The sequence below is a fragment of the Tamandua tetradactyla genome, chromosome X, assembly GCF_023851605.1.
Source record: "Tamandua tetradactyla isolate mTamTet1 chromosome X, mTamTet1.pri, whole genome shotgun sequence".
Lineage (NCBI taxonomy): Eukaryota > Metazoa > Chordata > Mammalia > Pilosa > Myrmecophagidae > Tamandua > Tamandua tetradactyla.
In genome coordinates, this window is record NC_135353.1 from 65,083,045 (window position 1) to 65,102,961 (window position 19,917).

At 36.8% G+C, this 19,917-nt stretch overlaps 1 protein-coding gene across 1 annotated transcript in view; it reads left to right on the plus strand.

Moving 5' to 3' along the window:
* The window catches only part of MORC4 (MORC family CW-type zinc finger 4), a 61,437-nt gene extending 43,512 nt beyond the window's left edge, over positions 1–17,925 (plus strand). Inside the window, 3 exon segments of the mRNA XM_077144921.1 lie at positions 14,720–15,410; positions 15,722–16,005; positions 16,308–17,925. Of these exon segments, the coding sequence (XP_077001036.1) occupies positions 14,720–15,410; positions 15,722–16,005; positions 16,308–16,461 (1,129 nt within the window). The 3' untranslated portion in view covers positions 16,462–17,925.
* The last annotated feature ends 1,992 nt before the right edge of the window (positions 17,926–19,917 follow it).

The following is a 19,917-nucleotide window of genomic DNA, read 5'->3' on the forward strand; positions in this document are numbered from 1 at the left end:
GAAAATCTGAATAGTAAAATTTGGGCTATTCTAAAGGTCTACAATAAGATGGACCAAGTATCAAAGCAGAGCCTTAACACAAAGCCAATCAACAATAAAACCCTAATCAAGAGGGAGAAAAGCTGATCTTTGGAGTTAATATATCAAAATAATCAGATGCCCAGATATCAGCAAAAAAATTACAAGCCATACTAAGAAAAAGGAAGTTATGGCTCAGTCAAGGAAACAAATTAAAACTTCAGAGGAGGCTCAGAAGTTGGAACAAGTAATCAAAGATCTCCAAAAAAATCTCCTAAATCATGAGATTTAGGGAATGGCAGTATCTCAGGGATTGGAGTGATAGCATGAAGCACAATAACATATGCTCCATGGTTGTCCTAGAAGGAAAAGAGAAGGGAAAAGGGACAGAAAGAATATTTGAAGAAATAATGACTGAAAAATTTTCAACTCTTAGAAAGACTTAAATATACATGTCCAAGACAAAGTAAAATGTACTCCAAACAGAATAAATCCTAATAGGTCTACACCAAGACACATACTAATCAGAATGTTAAATGCCAGAAAATAGGATTCTCAAAGCAGTAAGAGAAAAGCGATTCTTCACATACAAAACATCTTCAATAAGACTCAGTCCTGATTTCTCATCAGAAAGCACAGAGGCAAGAAGGCAGTGCTGTATTTAAGGTACTGAAAAAGAAAAGCTACCAGCTAAAAGTTCTTTATCCAGCAAAAATGTCCTTCAAAAAAGAGGAAGAGTTTAAAATAATCACTAATCACAGATAAGCAGAAACTGAGGAAGTTTGTCAATAAAAGACCTGCCTTACAAGGACTACTAAAGACAGTTCTGTAGTTGAGAGGAAAAGACAGGGGAGAGTGACTTGGAGTAGTGTGAAGAAATGAAAATCTTCAGTAAAAGTAACTAAAATGGTAAGCGCAAAACCTAATAGTACTATATCCTCAATATACAACTTTATTCTAATTCCTATAAGAATCAGAATACAATGAACAGAAAAACACTTATTTCTTTATAATAGATGTGTAAGGTACAAAGTGGTAAAGTGGAACAAAGACAACATAAAGAGAAGAAACAATGGATATGGAAGCAAAGAACATATATGCTATATAAGCTCACTTGGTATCTTTTCAAACAGTAGGTTATAGATATAGGTTAACCCTAGGTTAACCACAAAGAAAATACTTTCAATATATACAGAAATGAGAACGAGATCAATCAGATACATCATAAAAGACCAACTGTACAGAAAAGGAGGTTGCAGTAAAGAAAAAGAGGAACAAAAAAAGAGATATGACATGCTCTGGTTTGGTAAAACTGCTGGAATGCAATATATCAGAAATGGATTGACTTTTACAAAGGGGATGCATTTAGTTACAAGTTGCAATTCTAAGGCAGGGAAAATGTCCGAATTAAAGCACCAATAAGAGAATACTTTCTCAGAGGAAAGGCAGCAGCACTGGCAACATCTACTGTCCTTCCTTCCCAGCTTCTGGTTTCAAATGGCTCTCTCAGCCCCGGTGGGTCCTTCTTACTTCTCCCTGAGGCTTTTTCTTTCTTAGCTTCTTTCCCATAAAGGGTTCCAGGAAAGGATTAAGACCCGCCTTGAATTGGGTGGGTTGCCTCTCCATGGAAACAGCCTAATCAGTAGATCCCACTTGTAATAGGTCTTCCCTTACAAGAATGGATTAGAAGAACATGGTTTTTCTGGGGTACATAACAGTTTCAAACCAGTATACTCTACTCTCTGGACCTCAAAAAGATACGTTCTTTCCTATACCTTCATTCCATCAAGATATCACAAAAGTTTAAATTATTTCAGTAACAATAAATAAGTACAAAGTTATTAAAATCAGTTACTGCATTTCCTGTCCTGGCTTTTTCTGAAATGGCTGACTGCTTCCATGTTTGGTTAAGTGGGGCACTATCCTTTGGGGTCTCATTTTCCTAACTATCAGTCTCTGGTTTCTTTGTACCCTTGAGTTCAGTTCTCATCTTATCCCTTGCCACTCACATTTTACTATAAGCTGCAAAGAGAAGCTACGCTGCATTTTCAACATTTAATTTGAAAATCTCTTCAGCTAAGTATCCCAGCACATTGCTTTCAAATCCTCCCCTCCATCCAACACCAATACATAATTTTGCCAGATTTTCTGCCACTTTAAAACAAAGATTACCTTTCTTCCAGTTTGCAACAACACATTTTTCGTTTCTGTCTAAATCCTCATGGGAAGTATCTTCAGAGTTCATATTTCTACCAACAGTCTCTTCAAAGCATTCTAGGCCCTTATGATCAAACTCACAATTCTTCCAGAATCTTCCCTTAACCATTGAAAAAACTGTTCCAACATGTTTGGTATTTGCAAAATCAGCAGCACCCCACTCTTGGTGCCAAAATCTATTTCAGTTTGCTAAAGCTGCCAAAATGCACTATACCAGAAATGGATTGTTTTTACTAAAGGGGACTTACTGTTACAATTTACAGTTCTTAGGCTGTGAAAATGTCCAAATTAAGGCATCAAGAGGAAGATGCCTTGACTGAAGAAAGGCTGCTGACATCCAGGGTTCCTCTGTTACATGGGAAGGAATATGGCGACATCTGCTGGTCACTTGTTCCTGAGCTCCATGGCTCAGTCTCTGTTTCCAATGGCTTTCTGAGTGTTTCTGGATCCTTGCTTGTTTCTCTGGGGGCACTTTTCTGAGCTTTCTGTGTCCTGTGGTTCTCCTCTCAGCATTTTCACAGTGTCTCTCTTCCTCTGTGTCCTTCACATGTTTCATCTCTCTGTATTGGCTCTGAGCTCTCTCTATGTTTTCTGTCTTTTATTCACTTCATAGAGGACTCCAGTAAAAAGATTAAGACCCGCCTTGAATGGCGGGGCCACATCTCCATGGAAGCAACCTAATCAAAAGTTTCTACCCAACAGGTCTATACCCACAAGATTGGATTAAAAGAGCATGGCTTTTCTAGGGTACATAACAGTTTTACCAGTGCATGACATATAAAAACCAAAGGACAAAATGAATATCGTAAGTAATGCCTTTACAGTAATAACACTGAATGCTAATGGATTAAACTCCCGAATCAAGACACAGATTGGCAGAATGGGTAAAAAAGCATGATCCAACTACATATTCTTTACAGGAGACTCACCTTAGGCCAAAAGACACAAATAGTTGAAAGTGAAAGGATAGAAAAATATATTCCATGCAAATAGTAACAAAAAAAAAGAGCTGGGGTAGCTATACTAATATTGGACAAAATGGACTTTAAGTCAAAGCTATTATGAGACAAAGAAGGACACACTATGTTAAAAGGGCAATCCACCAAGAAGAAATAACAATCATTGTAGTTCCCCTAACCATAGTGCCCCAAAATGCATGAGTAAAACACTGGCAAAACTGAATGAAGAAATAGGCACCTCTGCAAAATATTTGGAGACTTCAATATATCACTTTCATCAATAGGTAGACCATCCTAACAGAAGATTAATAAGGGAACAGAGAATGAATAATATGATAAATGAATTAGACTTAACAGACATATACAGTACATTGTACCCCAAAACAGTAGGATATACATTCTTATCAAGTACACATGGATCATTCTCTAGGTTAGACCTCATCTTGAGACACGAAACAAGTCTCAACAAATTTAGAAAGGTTGAAATTATACAAAACATCTTCTCTGACTATAATGGAATGAAGCTGGAAATAAATATCAGGTGGAGAAAAGGAAAATCCACAAATACATGGAAGTTAAATAATGCTCTCTTAAACATAATGCATCAATGAAGAAATTTCAAGGGAAATTGTTAATATCTTGAGATGAATGAAAGTGAGAGCACAACCCTGTCAATTTATGGAATGCAGTGAAGGCAGTACTGAGAAGCTAACTTATAGCACTAAAAGCTTCCATTGAAAAAGAAGAAAGAGATAAAATCAAAGACCTAACTGCACACCTGTAGGAACTAAAAAAAAAAAAATAGCAAACTAACACTAAAAGAATCAGAAGTAATGAAATAGTAAAGATTAGAGAATAAATAAATGATCTTGTGAATAAAAAGCAATAGAAAAAAGTCAATAAAATTGGCAAATCCTTGACTACACTAACAAAGAAAAAAGAGAGAAGACATTAAAAAAAATCAGAAATGAGAGGGGGTATATTACTGACCGCATGGAAATTAAGATGAGCATAGAATGCTATGAACAACTGTATGCCAACAAATTAGGCAACCTCGATGAAATGGAGAAATTCCTAGGAACATATGAATAACCTACACTGACTCTGGAAGAAATAGAAGACCTCAGCATACCAATTACAAGTAAAGTGATTTAATCAGTCACCAAAAGCCTCCTAACAAAGAAATGCCCAGGAACAGATTGCTTCACAGATGAATTCTACCAGTCATTTCAGGAAGAATTAATATCAATCCTGTTCAAACTCTTCCAGAAAATTGAAGACTAGGAAACACTTCCAAACTCATCCTATGAGGCCAACATTACCCTAATATTGAAGCCAGATAAAGATACTACTAGAAAAGAAAATTACAGACCAATTTCTCTTATGATCATAGATGTAAAAATCATCAACAAAATACTTGCAAATTGAATCCAACAGCACATTAAAAGAATTACAATGATCAAGTAGGTTTTATCCCATGTATGCAAGGGTGCTTCAACACAAGAAAATCAATTAGTGAAATATATTGTATTATTTTCAAAAAAATGAAAGGGAAAAAAAACACAAGATCATCTCAATTAACATACAAGAGCTACTTGACAAAATTCAGCATCCTTTCTAATACGAAACATAGAAAAATAGAAATAGAAGGAAATTTCCTTGGCATTATAAAGGATACACATTAAAAACCCACAGCTGATGTAAACTCAGTGGTGAAAGACTGAAGACTTTCCCTCTAAGATGTATAACAAGACAAGGATGCCAATGTCCCCACTATTATTCAGCATTTTACCAGAAGTTCTAGCCAGAACAGATAGGCAAGAAGAAGAAATAAAAGGCATCCAAATTGGAAAAAATAAATAAAACGTTCACAGTTTGCAAATTACATGATCCTATATAGAGAAAGTCCTGGAAAATCTACAATAAAGCAACTAGAACTAGTAAATGGATTCCATAAGTGACAGGATACAAGATTAACGTGCAAAAATCAGTAATGTTTCTATTCACTAGTGATTAATAATCTGAGGAGGAAATCAAAAAAAGTTCCATTTACATTAGTAACTGAAAGAATCAAATATCTAGGAATAAATTTAATGAAGAATGTACAGAATTTGTACACAGAAAACTGCGAAGCATTGCTGAGAGAAGATCTAAATAAATGGAAGGACATTGAGTGTTCATGAATTGTAATATTAAATATCGTGAAGATGTCAGTCAGAATAATCCTAATTAAAATTCCCACAGCCTACTTTGCAGAAATGGAAAACCCAATTATCAAATTCATTTGGAAGGGAAAGGGCTCCACATAGTGAAAAATATCTTGAAAAAGAAAACTGTTGTAGGACTTTTTTTTTTTTAACTTCAAAGCATGTTACAAAGCTACAGTGATCAAAACAGCATGGTACTGGCACAGAGATAAATATATCAACCAATGGCAGCAAATTGAGAGTTCAGAAATAGACCCTCACACTATGAACAATTGATTTTTTTTTTACATGGGCAGGCACCTGGAAACAATTGAACAATTGATTTTTGACATGGCTACCAGGTCTGCTCATTTGAGAAAGAATACTCTCTTCAACCAGTGGTGCTGGGAGAACTGGACATCCATATGCAAATAAATGAAGGAGAACCCCTATCTCTCACACCATATATAAAAATTCACTCAAAATGGATCAAAATCTTAAATGTAAGAGCCCAGACTATCAAATTCCTAGAAGAAAATATAGGGTAGCATCTTCCGAATCTTGTGTTAGGCAATGGTTTCTTAGACTTTACACCCAAAGCACAAGCAACAACAACAAAAATAGATCAGTAAAACCTCCTCAAAATTAAAAACTTTTGTGCATCAGTGGACTTTTAAAAGAGAGGCTACTCGTTGGGAGAAAATATTTGGAAACCACATATCCAATAAGGATATAATATTCAAAATATATAAGGGAATCCTACAATTCAACAATAAAAAGACAACCCAATTAAAAAGTAGGCAGAAGCCTTGAATAGACATTTCTCCAAAGAGGATATTTGAATAAAGCACATGTAAATATGTTCAATATCATTAGCTGTTAGGGAACTGCAAATCAAAACCATAATGAGATATCATTTCACAACCACTAGAATAACTACTATTAAAGAAACAGAAAACTACAAGTGTTGAAGAGGATGTGGAGAAATAGGAATGCTCATTCATTGCAGGTAGGAATGTAAAATGGTACAGTCATCATAGAAGACAGTTTGACAGTTCCTCAGACAGCTAAATATAGAATTACCATATGATCAGCAATCCCTCTACTAGGTATATACACCAAAGAATTAAAGCAGGGACTTGAAGAGATGTTTGCGCACCAATGTTCATAGCAGCATTATTTACAATTGCCAAATGTATATGAGTGTTGTTAAAAGAAGAAGTTTGGGGTCATGTGGTTACTAGAACAAAAGTTAGAAGATAAAACATGGGACTGTATAACATGGAACTTGTACCTGTTTTGGACAGTGAACTGAGGTTAATAGCACAAATAAAAGAATGTTCTTTCATCAATTATAACAAATATACAACACTAATACAATGTATTAATAGGGTGGTATATAGGAAAAAAACACAGCTGATGTAAACTATGGACTGTAGTTAATCGTGCTATTTTTTAATCTTCTTTCATCAGTTGTAGCAAAAGTACCACGCTAATGCATAGTGCCAAAAATAGGGTGATATATAGGAATGCCACGTTTTTAATATTATTTTTTGTAAACCTATAACTTCTCTAATTAAAATAATAATAGGACATTTTTCACAGGCCTCTATATTAGATGTTTTAAATGAGGTAATCCATGTAAATTGCTTCACACAGTGCCAACTACTGATTTAAAAAAATAGTAAAATTATTTTAAAAGTGCTATCATCAATTATAACAAATGTTCCACACCAGTGAAAGGTGTTGAGGGTGGGGCAGTATATGGGAATTTTGTATTTTATGCCTGTTTGTTCAGTAAACCAACCACTTCTCTAATAAAAATTTTTTTAAAAAGAATGAACAGAACCTTAGACAAATGTGGATATTATCAAACACACTAACATAGGCATAATAAGAGTACGGGAAAGAGAGGTGAAAGCAATAAAGAGGAGGAAAAATATTGAAGGAAATAATGATTGAAAATTTCGCAAATTTTATGCTTCATTTACACATTCAAGAAGCTCAACAAATTCAAAATAGGGGAAACACTAAGAGATTCCCCACCAGACACATCATAGGGAAAATGTTGAAAGCCAAGGGTGAAGAGAAAATCTTGAATGCAGAAAGAAACAATTCGTTATATGCAAGGAAACCCCACTAAGATTAACATCTGAAATCATGGTGGCCAGAAGTAGTGGGATGATATAATCAAAGAACTGAAAGAAAAAGACTGCCCATCAAGAATCTTATATCTAGTTAAACTGTTTTTAAAATGAAGGTGAAATTCATTCCCAAATAAACAAAAGCTGATAGAATTTGTTGCTAACATATTTGCCTTACAAGAAATGCTAAAAGAGAGTTCTTCAGGCTGAAAGAAGTAGCACCATACTAATTCAAATCCACATGAAAAAACAAAGAGCACTGGTCAAAGTAATTATGTAGGTCATTATGAAAGATAGTATAATGACATACTGCTTTTTCTTTTCTTAACAGATTTAAAGAGTAATTGCATAAAACAATACATATATGTGTATATATATTATAATTGTATATATGTATATAATTGTATTTTGGCTTATACAATATAGAAATTTAAATATTTGAGAATAACAGCACAAAGAAGGTGGATGGGAGCAAAATTGTATTGGAGTAAGGACATCAGATGTTAATTGGAATTCCACAATAAGAAATGAAGAAATTAGAAATGGTATATTAGAAGTTTGATAAACAAACTATAAATATGTACTTGTTCTGCTTTCTTCTCTGTTTCTTCAAAAGACACAAGATTATATGAAGTAATAATTATAACAGTATAGTATTAGGTTTGTAAATGTTACTCTAAGAATATCCATTTAAAACAAAAGGAGGATACAAGAACTGTTTAAAAAGTTGAAAAAGGGATCAGACTTTGACTTGAGTTATGAACTGAATAGGGCCAAAGTAGAGCAGAAAACAGGGTAAAGGACATGTTCTAGTTTGAAAGCTGCTGGAATACGATATACCAGAAACAGAACAGCTTTTCAAAAGGAGAATTTATTAAGTTGCAAGTTTACAGTTCTAAGGCTGTGAAAATGTCCAAACTAAGGCAAGGCTATAAAAGTGTCCAAAATTAATGCATCCAGGGAATGATACCTTGGTACAAAAAAGGCTGATGATGTTTAGGGTTTCTCTCTCAGCTGGAAAGTCACATGGTGACATTTACTAGTTTTCTCTCCAGAAATCTTCAACGGCTTCCCCAGGGCTCTCACCATCCTGGTGGCTCTGTCGGTTCTGGTGGCTCTGTTCTGAGCTTTTTCCAAAATGGTTCCCTCTTAAAGGGCTCCAGTAAGCAACCCCACCTTGAATGAGTAGAGACACAGCTCCATGAAAGCCATCTAATCAAAGGTTTACCACCCACAATTGGGTGAGTCATACTCCATGGAAACAATCAAAAAGATCCTACCCAGCAATATTGAATGAGGATTAAAGGACATGGCTTTTCTGGGGTACATAATAGCTTCACACCAGCTCAGGATGATATCATTTATATTTTAAAACTTCAACTTCTGTGTGAGACCAAAAAGGGAAAGATGTTTATTTGGTGCAAAATTTATATTTGGGTAGCGTATTATCTAATTTAACTTGGTTTAGTTGAATACCATAAGTAGATATAATCTTGAATAGGGCATCAGATTTTGTTGGTTTGTCCAGTTTAGTGTGATGCCCCAATATATCCCAGAGTAATTTGAGTGTAAATCTCCCTGTCAACGTGGAACAGAACTCCTGGGATGAGCTGGGACCTGGCATCAAGGGATTGAGAAACTTTCTTGAGCAAAAGGGGGAAGAGAGAAATGAGACAAAATAAAGTTTTAGTGGCTGCAAGACTTCAAACAGAGTTGAGAGTTTATCCTGGAGGTTATTCTTATGCATTATGTAGATATCCCTTTTTAGTTTATGGTGTATTGGAGTGTTTGAAGGGAAGTACCTGAAACTGTTAAGCTGTGTTCCAGTAGCCTTGATTCTTAAAGATGATTGTTTAAAGATACAGCTTTTACAATGTGACTGTGTGATTGTGAAAACCTTGTGTCTGGTGCTCCTTTTATCCAGGGTATGGAGAGATGAGTAAAAATATACAGTTTTAAAAATAAAGAAATAGGGCAGTGCTCTAGTTTGCTAGCTGCCAGAATGCAGTATACCAGAAATGGAATGGCTTTTAAAGGGGAATTTAATAAGTTACTTGTTTACAGTTTTAAGGCTGAGAAAATGTCCCAATTAAAACAAGTCTATAAAAAAGTCCAATCTAAGGTATCTAGGAAAAGATACCTTGATTCAAGAAGGCCGATGAAGTTCAGAGTTTCTCTCTCTGGAAAGACACATATTGAACACGAGTTTCTCTCTCATCTGGAAAGGTACATGGTGAACACGGTCAGGGTTCCTCTTTCATCTGGAAGGGCACTTGGCTAACACGGCATCATCTGCTAGTTTTCTTCTCCTGGCTTCCTATTTCATGAAACTCCCTGGGCATTTTCCTTCTTCATCTCCAAAGGTTGCTGGCTCGTGAACTCCGCTTCTTGTGACTATGCCATTCTGCTCTGCTCTCTCTGAATCTCTTATTCTCCAAAATGTTTCATCTTTTATAGGACTCCAGGACCTTATGAAGACCTACCCAAATGGGTGGAGACATGTCATCACCTAATCCAGTTAATAACCACCCTTGATTAAATCATATCTCCAGGGAGATGATCTGATTACAGTTTCAAACATACAGTGCTGAATGGGGATTAGAACAAGCGGCTGCCTTTACAAAATAGGATTAGGATTAAAACATGGCTTTTCTAGGGTCCATACATCATTTCAAATGAGCACAGTTGGGCCACGGTGGCTCAGTGGCAGAATTCTTGCCTGCCATCCTGGAGACCCAGGTTCAATTCCCTGTGCCTGCCCATGTTAAAAGAAAAAAAAATAATAATAAGGAAAGAAGTAATGGGGGGATAAGGGGTAAAATAAATTGGGCAGAAGGATATACTAGTGGTCAATGAGAAGGATGGGTAAGGGATATGGTATGTATGAGTTTTTTCTTTTTTCTTTTTATTTCTTTTTCTGGAGTGATGCAAATGTTCTGAAAAATGATCATGGTGATGAATACACAGCAATGTGATGATATTGTGAGCTATTGATTGTACACCATGTATGTATGGACTGTGTGTGAAGATTTGTCAATAACTATTTTTTTTTAAAAGGAGGGACATGTCAAAAAAGGTATGACAGAAAAAAGTAAAATAGATGCAAATTTTAGCATATCAATAGTAATATTAAACATGAATGGATCAAACCATCTAATCAAAAGACAGAGCTTATAAAATTGAACTTTTTAAAAACATCCAAATGTACTATCTATAGGACACACACTAGATTCAAAGATACAAATAGATTCAGAGTAAAAGGATAGAAAAAAGACAGACCATTCTCACAGCAACCATAAGAGATTTGGAGTAGTTATGCACCCTCATAGTAGAGCAATTCCAAAATACATGAATCAGAAATAGAATCAAAGTGAGAAATAAGACAATTCAACAATAATAGTTGGAGACTTAAGAATGACATTTTCAGTAATGGATAAAACAAGTAGGCCTAGTTGTGCGGTGCATATGTATGGGTATAATTACTATATTTTCCTGATGAACTGACCATTTTATTATGAAATATCCATCTCCATATCTAGAAACCCATTTTGTTTTACTTTGAATCTATTTGTATCTGAATCTAAAGTTTGTCTCCTGTAGGCAATATATTTGGATGTTTTAAAAGTTCAGTCTTTTAATCTGTGTCTTTTGATCAGATTTTTTAATCCATTCATGTTAAGGAGAATGTGGCAAACATCCTCATACATCTGTTGGTATAAATGTAAAATGTTGCATTTGCTTTGGAAACCAGTCTGGTAGTTCCTCAAAATATTAAACCTAGAATATGACCCAACAATTCCACTCCTAGTTATATACCCGAGAAAATTGAAAACATATTCACGCAAGAACTTATACACAAATGTTCAGAGCAGCATTATTCATAGTAGCCAAAAAGTGGAAACAAATACCCATCAACTGATAAATAGATAAATAAATGCAGCATATTATTTGGAAAGAGAAAGAAAAGAAGTACTGATACATGCTACAACACAGGTGAACCTTAAAATTATGCTAGGCTGTAGGAGACCATACCTTTTTTTATTTTATTTACATGAAATACCCAGAATAGAACAATTAGTAGAGACAAAGTAGATTAGTGGTTGCCTAGGGCTAGTTGAGGGAATGGGAAGTGACTACTAATAGGTATGGGGTTTCTTTTTGGGGTGATAACAGTTTTCTAAATCTAAATTGTGGAGATGGTTACACAACTCTGAATATACTAAAACCATTGAATTTTAAACTTTTGAAATGGGTGAATTTATGTCACTTATATTGAAGATTTTTAGAATATATATGATTTAGAACGAGTATATAGGCACTGTAAAGGGGCTGAGTTTTTTATTCCTATTTTTGTTGATCATAGTGTCTTAAACATGGTAGGAAATACCTGTGGAATAGTGAGTGAAAAAATGAAATATCCTAATTTGAAAATGGGATTTTCTGTCTTGGTTAATGAAATACTTAACTGGTAGTGATAAAATGCACAAGCCTCTTCAAAAGCATTTTGAAGGGATAGCAGCATAGTATATGGGTGTCCTTATCAGAAAACGTAAAATACTCTATTTCAAAGAGAAAATACACAATGAGATTGGAGAAAAATGACAAAAATAAGAAATAATGGGAAGAAACTATATATTTGGAAAAGAACTCCTAGTTTGTAAGCCATTAATCTATGCTAAATGAGTGAATTACAATTCTGGTACGGGAATTGATACCTAGAGGAAAGAGCCAGATTTTCTAGAAAAGAAAACTAGAACCAATAAATAGAATCCACTTATTTTTCTCTCATTCACTTAATAGTTTTTTTTATTGCTTCTTTTGTGCAGGTTTTGTTCCTTCACCCCCAATCTAGTACAATTAATTAAGATATGGGCCTTTCTGTCAAGAAGCTTATTAAAATTTTGTAGGAAACCTAGGAGTCACACATACACACACACACACTCTTGGTAGAAAGTGACAATGTTATGAGAGAGTGCTAAAGTGCTGTAGGATTTCAGAAGTAGCATTTGAGCTGGATTTAGGCATTTAGCTTTGGGGAGGAGAAGGGCTTTCCAATCAGAAGGAGCAACATGAGAAATCCCAGGGCATTCAGTTTTGGCTGGTGCTTGTGAAGGAAAGTATTGGGAGATAAAGTTGGGGCCATATATGTCCCAGTTCTGCCACTTACTAACTACCTGACCTTGGAAAGTTACTTAACTTCTCTAGGCCTCAGCATCCTCTTTAAAAAGTGGAGAGAAAATAATACCAACTCACTCAGGATTACTGAGAGAATTAAGTGAGATGATATACATTAAGTACTTAAACCCTGTTTGGCACAGAGTAAGTTCTCAATAAGTGTTTCCAATGTTTTCACATGGAAAATTTTGAATGCCAAGCTAGGACATTTGGGCTTTTATGTTGTGGAACACCATAAAGATTTCAGTTAGGTGAGTAACATAATCAGAGAAATACTTAGAAAAATTACCTTGGCGCAGTGGGTGATCTGGAGGTGAGAGAAGGAGAGTCTAGGAGAGATAATGAAAGCTTGAACTTGGGTTTTGACAATGCTAGAACTGTGTAAAATTATTGAGAGTTAGGTGGTGGTGTAACACAAATAGGAAACATGGGAGAGGGGAGAGGGTTTGAGGGAAAAAATAAAGGTCAGTTCTGTACCTACTGAGTTTGAGATAACAATATCTCAAACAATAGGACCTCCAGCAAGAAATAACTGACCTGCGTGGCTTGGGAGAATGACTTGGGAGTTATTGCCCAGAAGGTGTAACCAAGAGGATGTATGAGATTGACAAAAGTGGTGACAGAGTGTGGGGAACGTAAGGAGAGAGGAGAAGACAGCTAAGGACAGAGCACTTAGAAGTGGGAAAATAAAGAGAAAGTGGATAATATAACTTTAATTGCCTTTCATAAAATTTTGTTGCTACATGGTATGTTGCTACATGGTATCATAAACCCTTTCTTCATACCTGAAAACTTATTGTTTAACTATCTTCCTAAGTTCCACAAATAAATGAACCAGTCTGTAGTGCCCCTTACACACATTTAAAGATAGATATAACATTTCTTCTAAATCCTTTTGCTTTTTTCCTAAGACTGACACAACAAGATCTATTAAGATGGCAGACCAGTTATTTTTCTGGGTGAAGACTATTTTTGAAGAACAAACAATGGGGCTTACAGGAAGCTAGGGTTTGAAATGTCTTACAAATATTCTCAGAAATTGTAGAGAAATCATAAGCAGCCTTGAGGGTACTATGTAGTGGATAAAAACATTCCTGACCCTTTTTCATTGAAAATCTGAAAGTTGATTTTTACTTGAAATTCCTTGGTTATATCTGGAGAGAGGGTAGAGTAGTTATACGGAAAGCAATTGGGTTCCAGTCCTGCTGCATGATATAAAATTGCCTTGGATATCCCCCGCACCAGTTGTTTGTTAGTTCCTCCAACCATTAGTGCATATAGCAGCCAAAACTGGAAGGTAATTTGAGGCCATCATGCCGGGCTTTTCTGAAGAACTGAGGGAGTGCCTGCTTGTATCTGACAGATGGGAGTTTTTTGCCATAAAAGTGAAATGACTTGAATTGGCTGATTCAGTTTCTTTGTTTCTAACTAGGGCTCTGTGTTATAATTGACTTTTACAAGTGAGTAATGGGCAGCAGCCACAGTCCAGTTGGCTGGAAAAGGAATTGTTTGGCGTTCTATTGCAATATAAAAAATGTTTATAAGTCTTTGATGCCAGAATGTTTTTGTGACACTTTAAAATTAATAAGCTGGCTCTGTTCTCCTTTACATACTCCACTAGCCCTTTTATGATCTTTTTTTCATTCTTGTTGTAGGGGGTTTTGTGGGGAGGGGCGGTTATTTGCTTCCTTTATTTGCATTTAGGAACTTTGAAGGCAGGCTAGTTTCAATGCTATTTTAAGAATTCTTACTAAGGTCAACCTGGTCCTATTATATCCAGATCCTGACCCTTCATGCCTTTCAACTTCTTCCCCCTTAACACCAATTTCTGCTTCAGTCAGCTAAACAAGTGAAGGGGTTTGGGGTGTGGGGGATAAAGTTGTATTCCGAACCTGAAATGATCTGTAGATAACAGTTAGAGATCATTTTAATATGAGAATTTTGAAGAGAGGCTCTGTAGGATAAGAATATTCTTAGCCTGTATTATAAAAGCTTAAAATTTAATTTCCTCTTCTTGCAGTAAGTACAAATGGATCCTAGGTGAGGAACCTGTAGAGAAGCGAAGAAGGCTTCAGAATGAGATGACAACACCTCCTCTAGATTATTCCATTCCTGGCCCTTACGGGAAAGTAGAGGCTGCTGTGGCATACCCAGAAGGGGAGAACAACCATGATAAATCCAGTTTTGAGAGAAGCACACCACCATACCTTTTCCCAGAATATCCAGAAGCAAGCAAGAATACCAGTCCAAGTAGAGAGGTTTCAGGTCTGTATTCAGGGGCCAAAGACCAGCACCAGGGGTCCCTGCTCCTTGAAGATTTAGAAGCTCAGATGCCAAGATTGGTAGCAGAAGAATCCAACAGAGGTAGTACACACATAAACAAGGAAGAAGTGAACAAGGGACCTTTTGTAGCTGTTGTCGGTGTTGCAAAAGGTATTAGAGATTCAGGAGCTCCCATTCAGCTGATTCCTTTTAACAGAGAAGAGCTTGCTGAGAGAAGAAAAGCAGCTGAATCCTGGAACCCAGTATCATCTTCTGTGGTGTCTGCCACAATCCCTTCTGCAGCCATTGGAGAGAAAGGAAGAGGCTGTGTGGAGAGTGGAGGTCATAATACACTCAAGATTAAGAGCCAGAGAGAGCTGGAAGAATTGAGGAGAACCACAGAAAAATTGGAGCGCGTTTTGGCTGAAAGAAATTTGTTCCAGCAAAAGGTTAGGGCAACACCTTACCATTAGTAATAAAAGACCATTGTAACCAAGGTACCCGGGAGTTGGTGCTGTGATGATTTCATGTTCTCTGGCCTTTATTATGTCAGAAAATACGTCATTGAGTGTTTCTGTGGTGTTTCTCAGATTGGGTGAACCTTAATGGGCTTCTCCCCTATCTTTGGGGATTGAAATGGTCCATAAGAAGAGCAATATATATATGGAATTGCATGATGACTATATTAGGGACACTTTTTGGCACACTCTTGTTTTCAGTAATATGTGGAGTCACTGAATTTCTGTTTCCTGGGCTACAGGTGGAGGAGCTGGAACAGGAAAGGAATCACTGGCATTCTGAATTCAAGAAAGTCCAACATGAATTGGTAACCTATAGTACCCAGGAGACAGAAGGCTTGTATTGGAGCAAGAAACACATGGGTTATCGCCAAGCTGAATTCCAGATTCTGAAAGCTGAACTGGAAAGAACCAAAGAGGAAAAACAAGAACTAAAAGACAAACTGAAGGAGACAGAGACTCACCTGGAGGTGCTGCAGAAGGCTCAGGTCTCCTACCGGACCCCAGAGGGAGATGACCTGGAAAGGTTAATTACTAAGGTTTAGTTATCAGCTTGTGAGTGGTATTGGGAAGCATTCCTTCAGATCCCCAATTAATGGTCATAAATGAGGGAGGAAGCCTTAATTTGTAGGCCACCAAGGATTGAGTTATTCCTTCTTAGAATGCTGGCAGCCAGTTTCTCTGTGCTTGGTGGCTTTCTTCTTTCTAGCTAATGGAAACATAATTGTTGAGAAACATAGGCTCATTTTTAAGGAGCTTCATTTTTTTTTTCTGTTGGCTAATGACTTCATGTCATCTCTTCTCCTGCCCCCTCACTCCATCATACAGGGCTTTGGCAAAGCTTACGCGGCTGCGTATCCACGTCAGCTATCTCCTTACTTCTGTCCTCCCTCACTTGGAGCTTCGTGAGATCGGGTATGACTCAGAACAAGTGGATGGGATCCTGTACACAGTGCTGGAGGCAAATCATATACTGGATTGAGCACCAGACTATTTGCTCTGCTCTGCTCTCCTCTCCTGTCTTTTCCTCTCCTCTCATCTTCTCTTTTTTCCTTCCCTCTCTCCCCTCCCCCCCTCTTTTCCTCTCTCACCATTATGCCTTACATAGAGAATCTGAGTAATTTCTGGCTCTTAATCAGTCTGCTTCTTACTCAGTTTTAGTTTGGGGAAAGAGGCCAGTTAAATAGACTTTTAAGAGTCCAGCAACAGAAAAGCAGTAGTCACCAAGCTGGGTGACTTGAAAGCTTTAACTTTCTTGACCTAGATCCTTGGCCTATTTCATATCCGTTCTTAAATGGTTGGTATTCATTTAGGTTTACTCAATCAACAAATGGGGCCAATGTACCAGGTGTTTTGTGATAAACTAAGGAATATAACTCATGGTTTCAGCCTTCAAGAATCTTATCTAGTTGGAAACACAAGACACATACCAAGTTAACTGTACAGAGAAGAGTGTAATAACATACACATGAGTAGTATAAACATGATACAAAAAATCTGGGGGAGGAAGTTTAAGGAAGGAATCATATCAGAAATGGGACCTAAACTAAGATTTAAAGAATGACCATGACCACACTGTTAATGATGGTGGTTCTTTACATGGTAAGACTATGGTTGATGTTTTTTCCTTCTTCCTATCTTCCAACCTTTTTCAAAGTTTCTGTGATAAACCTGTTATTCTCCTTTGTTGGAAAAATAAATTGTTTTAAAAAAGAATGAGTAGGCTTGGATTTAGAGATTCAAATTAGAAACTGCATGAAAATAGAAGGTAGTGTTATATTTATAATTTGTTATATTTAACATTACCTCAGGAAAAACAGCATGAGCAAAGACAGAAAAAAACTGGAATGTGAAGAATATGGTTGGTAGGAGTGGTGGGTTCATGTAAAGGGAAGCAAGGTTAAATCATGGCCCACCTGCCGATCCCACCCCTCTGTGGTATTTGCATTTCATTAGGGAATTCTTGAAAAACAAACCTTCCACACTCAAAAAAAAAAACTTTTGTATTTCTAAATTGTGGAAATTCAGGTATTGGGGGGAGAAATTTTAGCGCACGGATATCTAACTGATGACCCTCAGAATACACTTACCTACATTTCAGGCTAGTGCTGAGTTGAGGGGTAGATCTCATAGAACCAGAAATAGTAAAACTTAGACTCTTATAAAAGTTGAATTTTATTTATTCATTGCTTTATTGTATTTATATAGCACATATTCTCCGAAGAGTTCAAGGTACTCTTCAAAAAAACGTTGAACAATTAACACATAAAATATACCAACAATGAAACCTAAGTAGTTGAGGAGAACAATAAAAAAGAGGTAAAGTCAAGCAATGACAAAAAAGGATTAGCTAAACCAGAGGAAGGTTTTGGACATTCATGCTCTTTCTCTTCTGACATTTTCCAGCTTATTTTACCTCCTTTGAAAGGCAGCCCATCATAGATACTCCAGTTGAAGGAGGCCAAAGCCAGGTTTCACCATTAGAATGAGTACTTAAAAGATATCCCCTACCCCCTTACTCTCCATATTACCACAGCTGTGGCTTCTCACATGACTAATTTTAATTTTAGACATTTGGATTATGATATTGAAGACCACAAGTTTCTAAATATAATTGTTACTAAAGGAGGGGGAGCACATTCAACCATCCTTTCAGTGATGCTTGTTCATCAGATGGGGACTCCGAGGGGATAGGGCCTAGTACTGCTATGGATGATATGAATGGGAGTCTGGTGGAGGAAAAATTCAGAGCAATGGTAGTTCAGCCTGTGTGTGTGTAAGTGTTTGTGTTGGTGGGGTGAGGGAGCAGAGTAGAAAAGAGGGCAGACAGTTGGACTTTAAAAGGAAAAAGGTAGGAAAATTTAACTCATCTTTACTCATGCTCTCAGCCCATTGCCTCGTCCCATACTGCTTTTACCAATGATAGTTACCTGTGTGAGTACATTCATTACAATTCCAGAGCTACCTATTCGTTACCTATGTGCTGTGAAACCATACCTCCATGAAGTCCCTTTATCCAGTGTTAAGTGCCACTATGGAAAGATTGAAAAGTGTCTCCCCACCTTACCAGAGCTCAACATTCAGTCCCTTATTCCTTGGTAGTTAAAACAGCTTGCTAAATGGTCCCCCTTCTTACTCTCATTCCGTCAGTCCACCTTGCTCACTGTCACTAAAGGGCTCTCAGACTTCATCAGGTCACACCTCTGCTCAAAGACCTTACTAGTGCTACCAGTTGCCCACCAAATAAAATATAAATTCCTTACCATGATGCTCAGAGCCCTTTGTGATCTGAATTCAACCATCTTCTCTCGACTTATGTTCCAATATTCCAAACTTGCTGAACATATATTGAGATTTTCTTCATGATTTTTTAATGTAGTATCACCTCAAAATTTCTCATTTTAACCTTTTTCAAGTATTCCCTTTGCCTAGAATATTGTCCCTCATCACCTTTCCTTTGGTTCAAATCCCGACTTTTTTCTCACATTTTCTGTGATTGACCCAGGCAAACATTTATATTTAGAAACTTGTGGTCTTCAATATCATAATCCAAATGTCTAAAATTAATGTTCCTTTGAACATTTAAATCTTTTTTGTGCTACCTGTAAGGCTCTTAAACCAAATTGCCTTGTCCTGTCTCCTATCAGAAAGTTTCAGATTCAAATATTCAACATGTCCCACAGATATTGCAAATAAAGCATGTTAAAAATAAACAGTATGCCATCCCCTACCCCCACTCCCAGTATTACTCATCTCATAAAATGGCAACTCCATCCACCCAGTTCTTAAGCCAGAAACCTGTAAGTCATCCTTAATTTTCCTCTCATCTCCCACATGCAGTCTATTAGCAAGTCTGTCAATTCTACCTCCAAACCATATCCTGACTCTACTCACGTTTACCACAGCTACCATAATCTGAACTACTGTCAATTTCTGTAGACTATTTACAACTCCTAACTGGTGTCCCTGCTTCCACTCTTATTCCCACAATTGTCTTATGTCATCACTACAGCCAGAGTGACTTTAAAAAAATACAATTGAGATCATGTGACTCTCCTACTTAAAACTTTTCAATGATTTCTCATTATGCTTAGAATAAAATTCAAATTCCTTATGGTGCCTGTTGGGGATTGAATCGTGTTCACCACAAAAGACTTGTTCAGATCTTAATCTGTATTCCTGTGGGTGTGAATCCATTTGTAATAGGGTCTTTGAAGATTTTATTAGTTAAGGTGTAGCCAAATTGAATAGGTGGGTCTTAATTGATGTTGCTGGAGACCTTATAAAGAAAAGCCTGAAGTTTGAGAAGAGCCACAGGAAGAGAGCATGGACTTTGCCATGTGACTGAGGCAGATATACACATCAAGGAACCCTAAGGATTGCCGCAAACCATCACCAGAATGCTGCGGACTCCAAGAGAAAGCATGGCCTTGCTGAT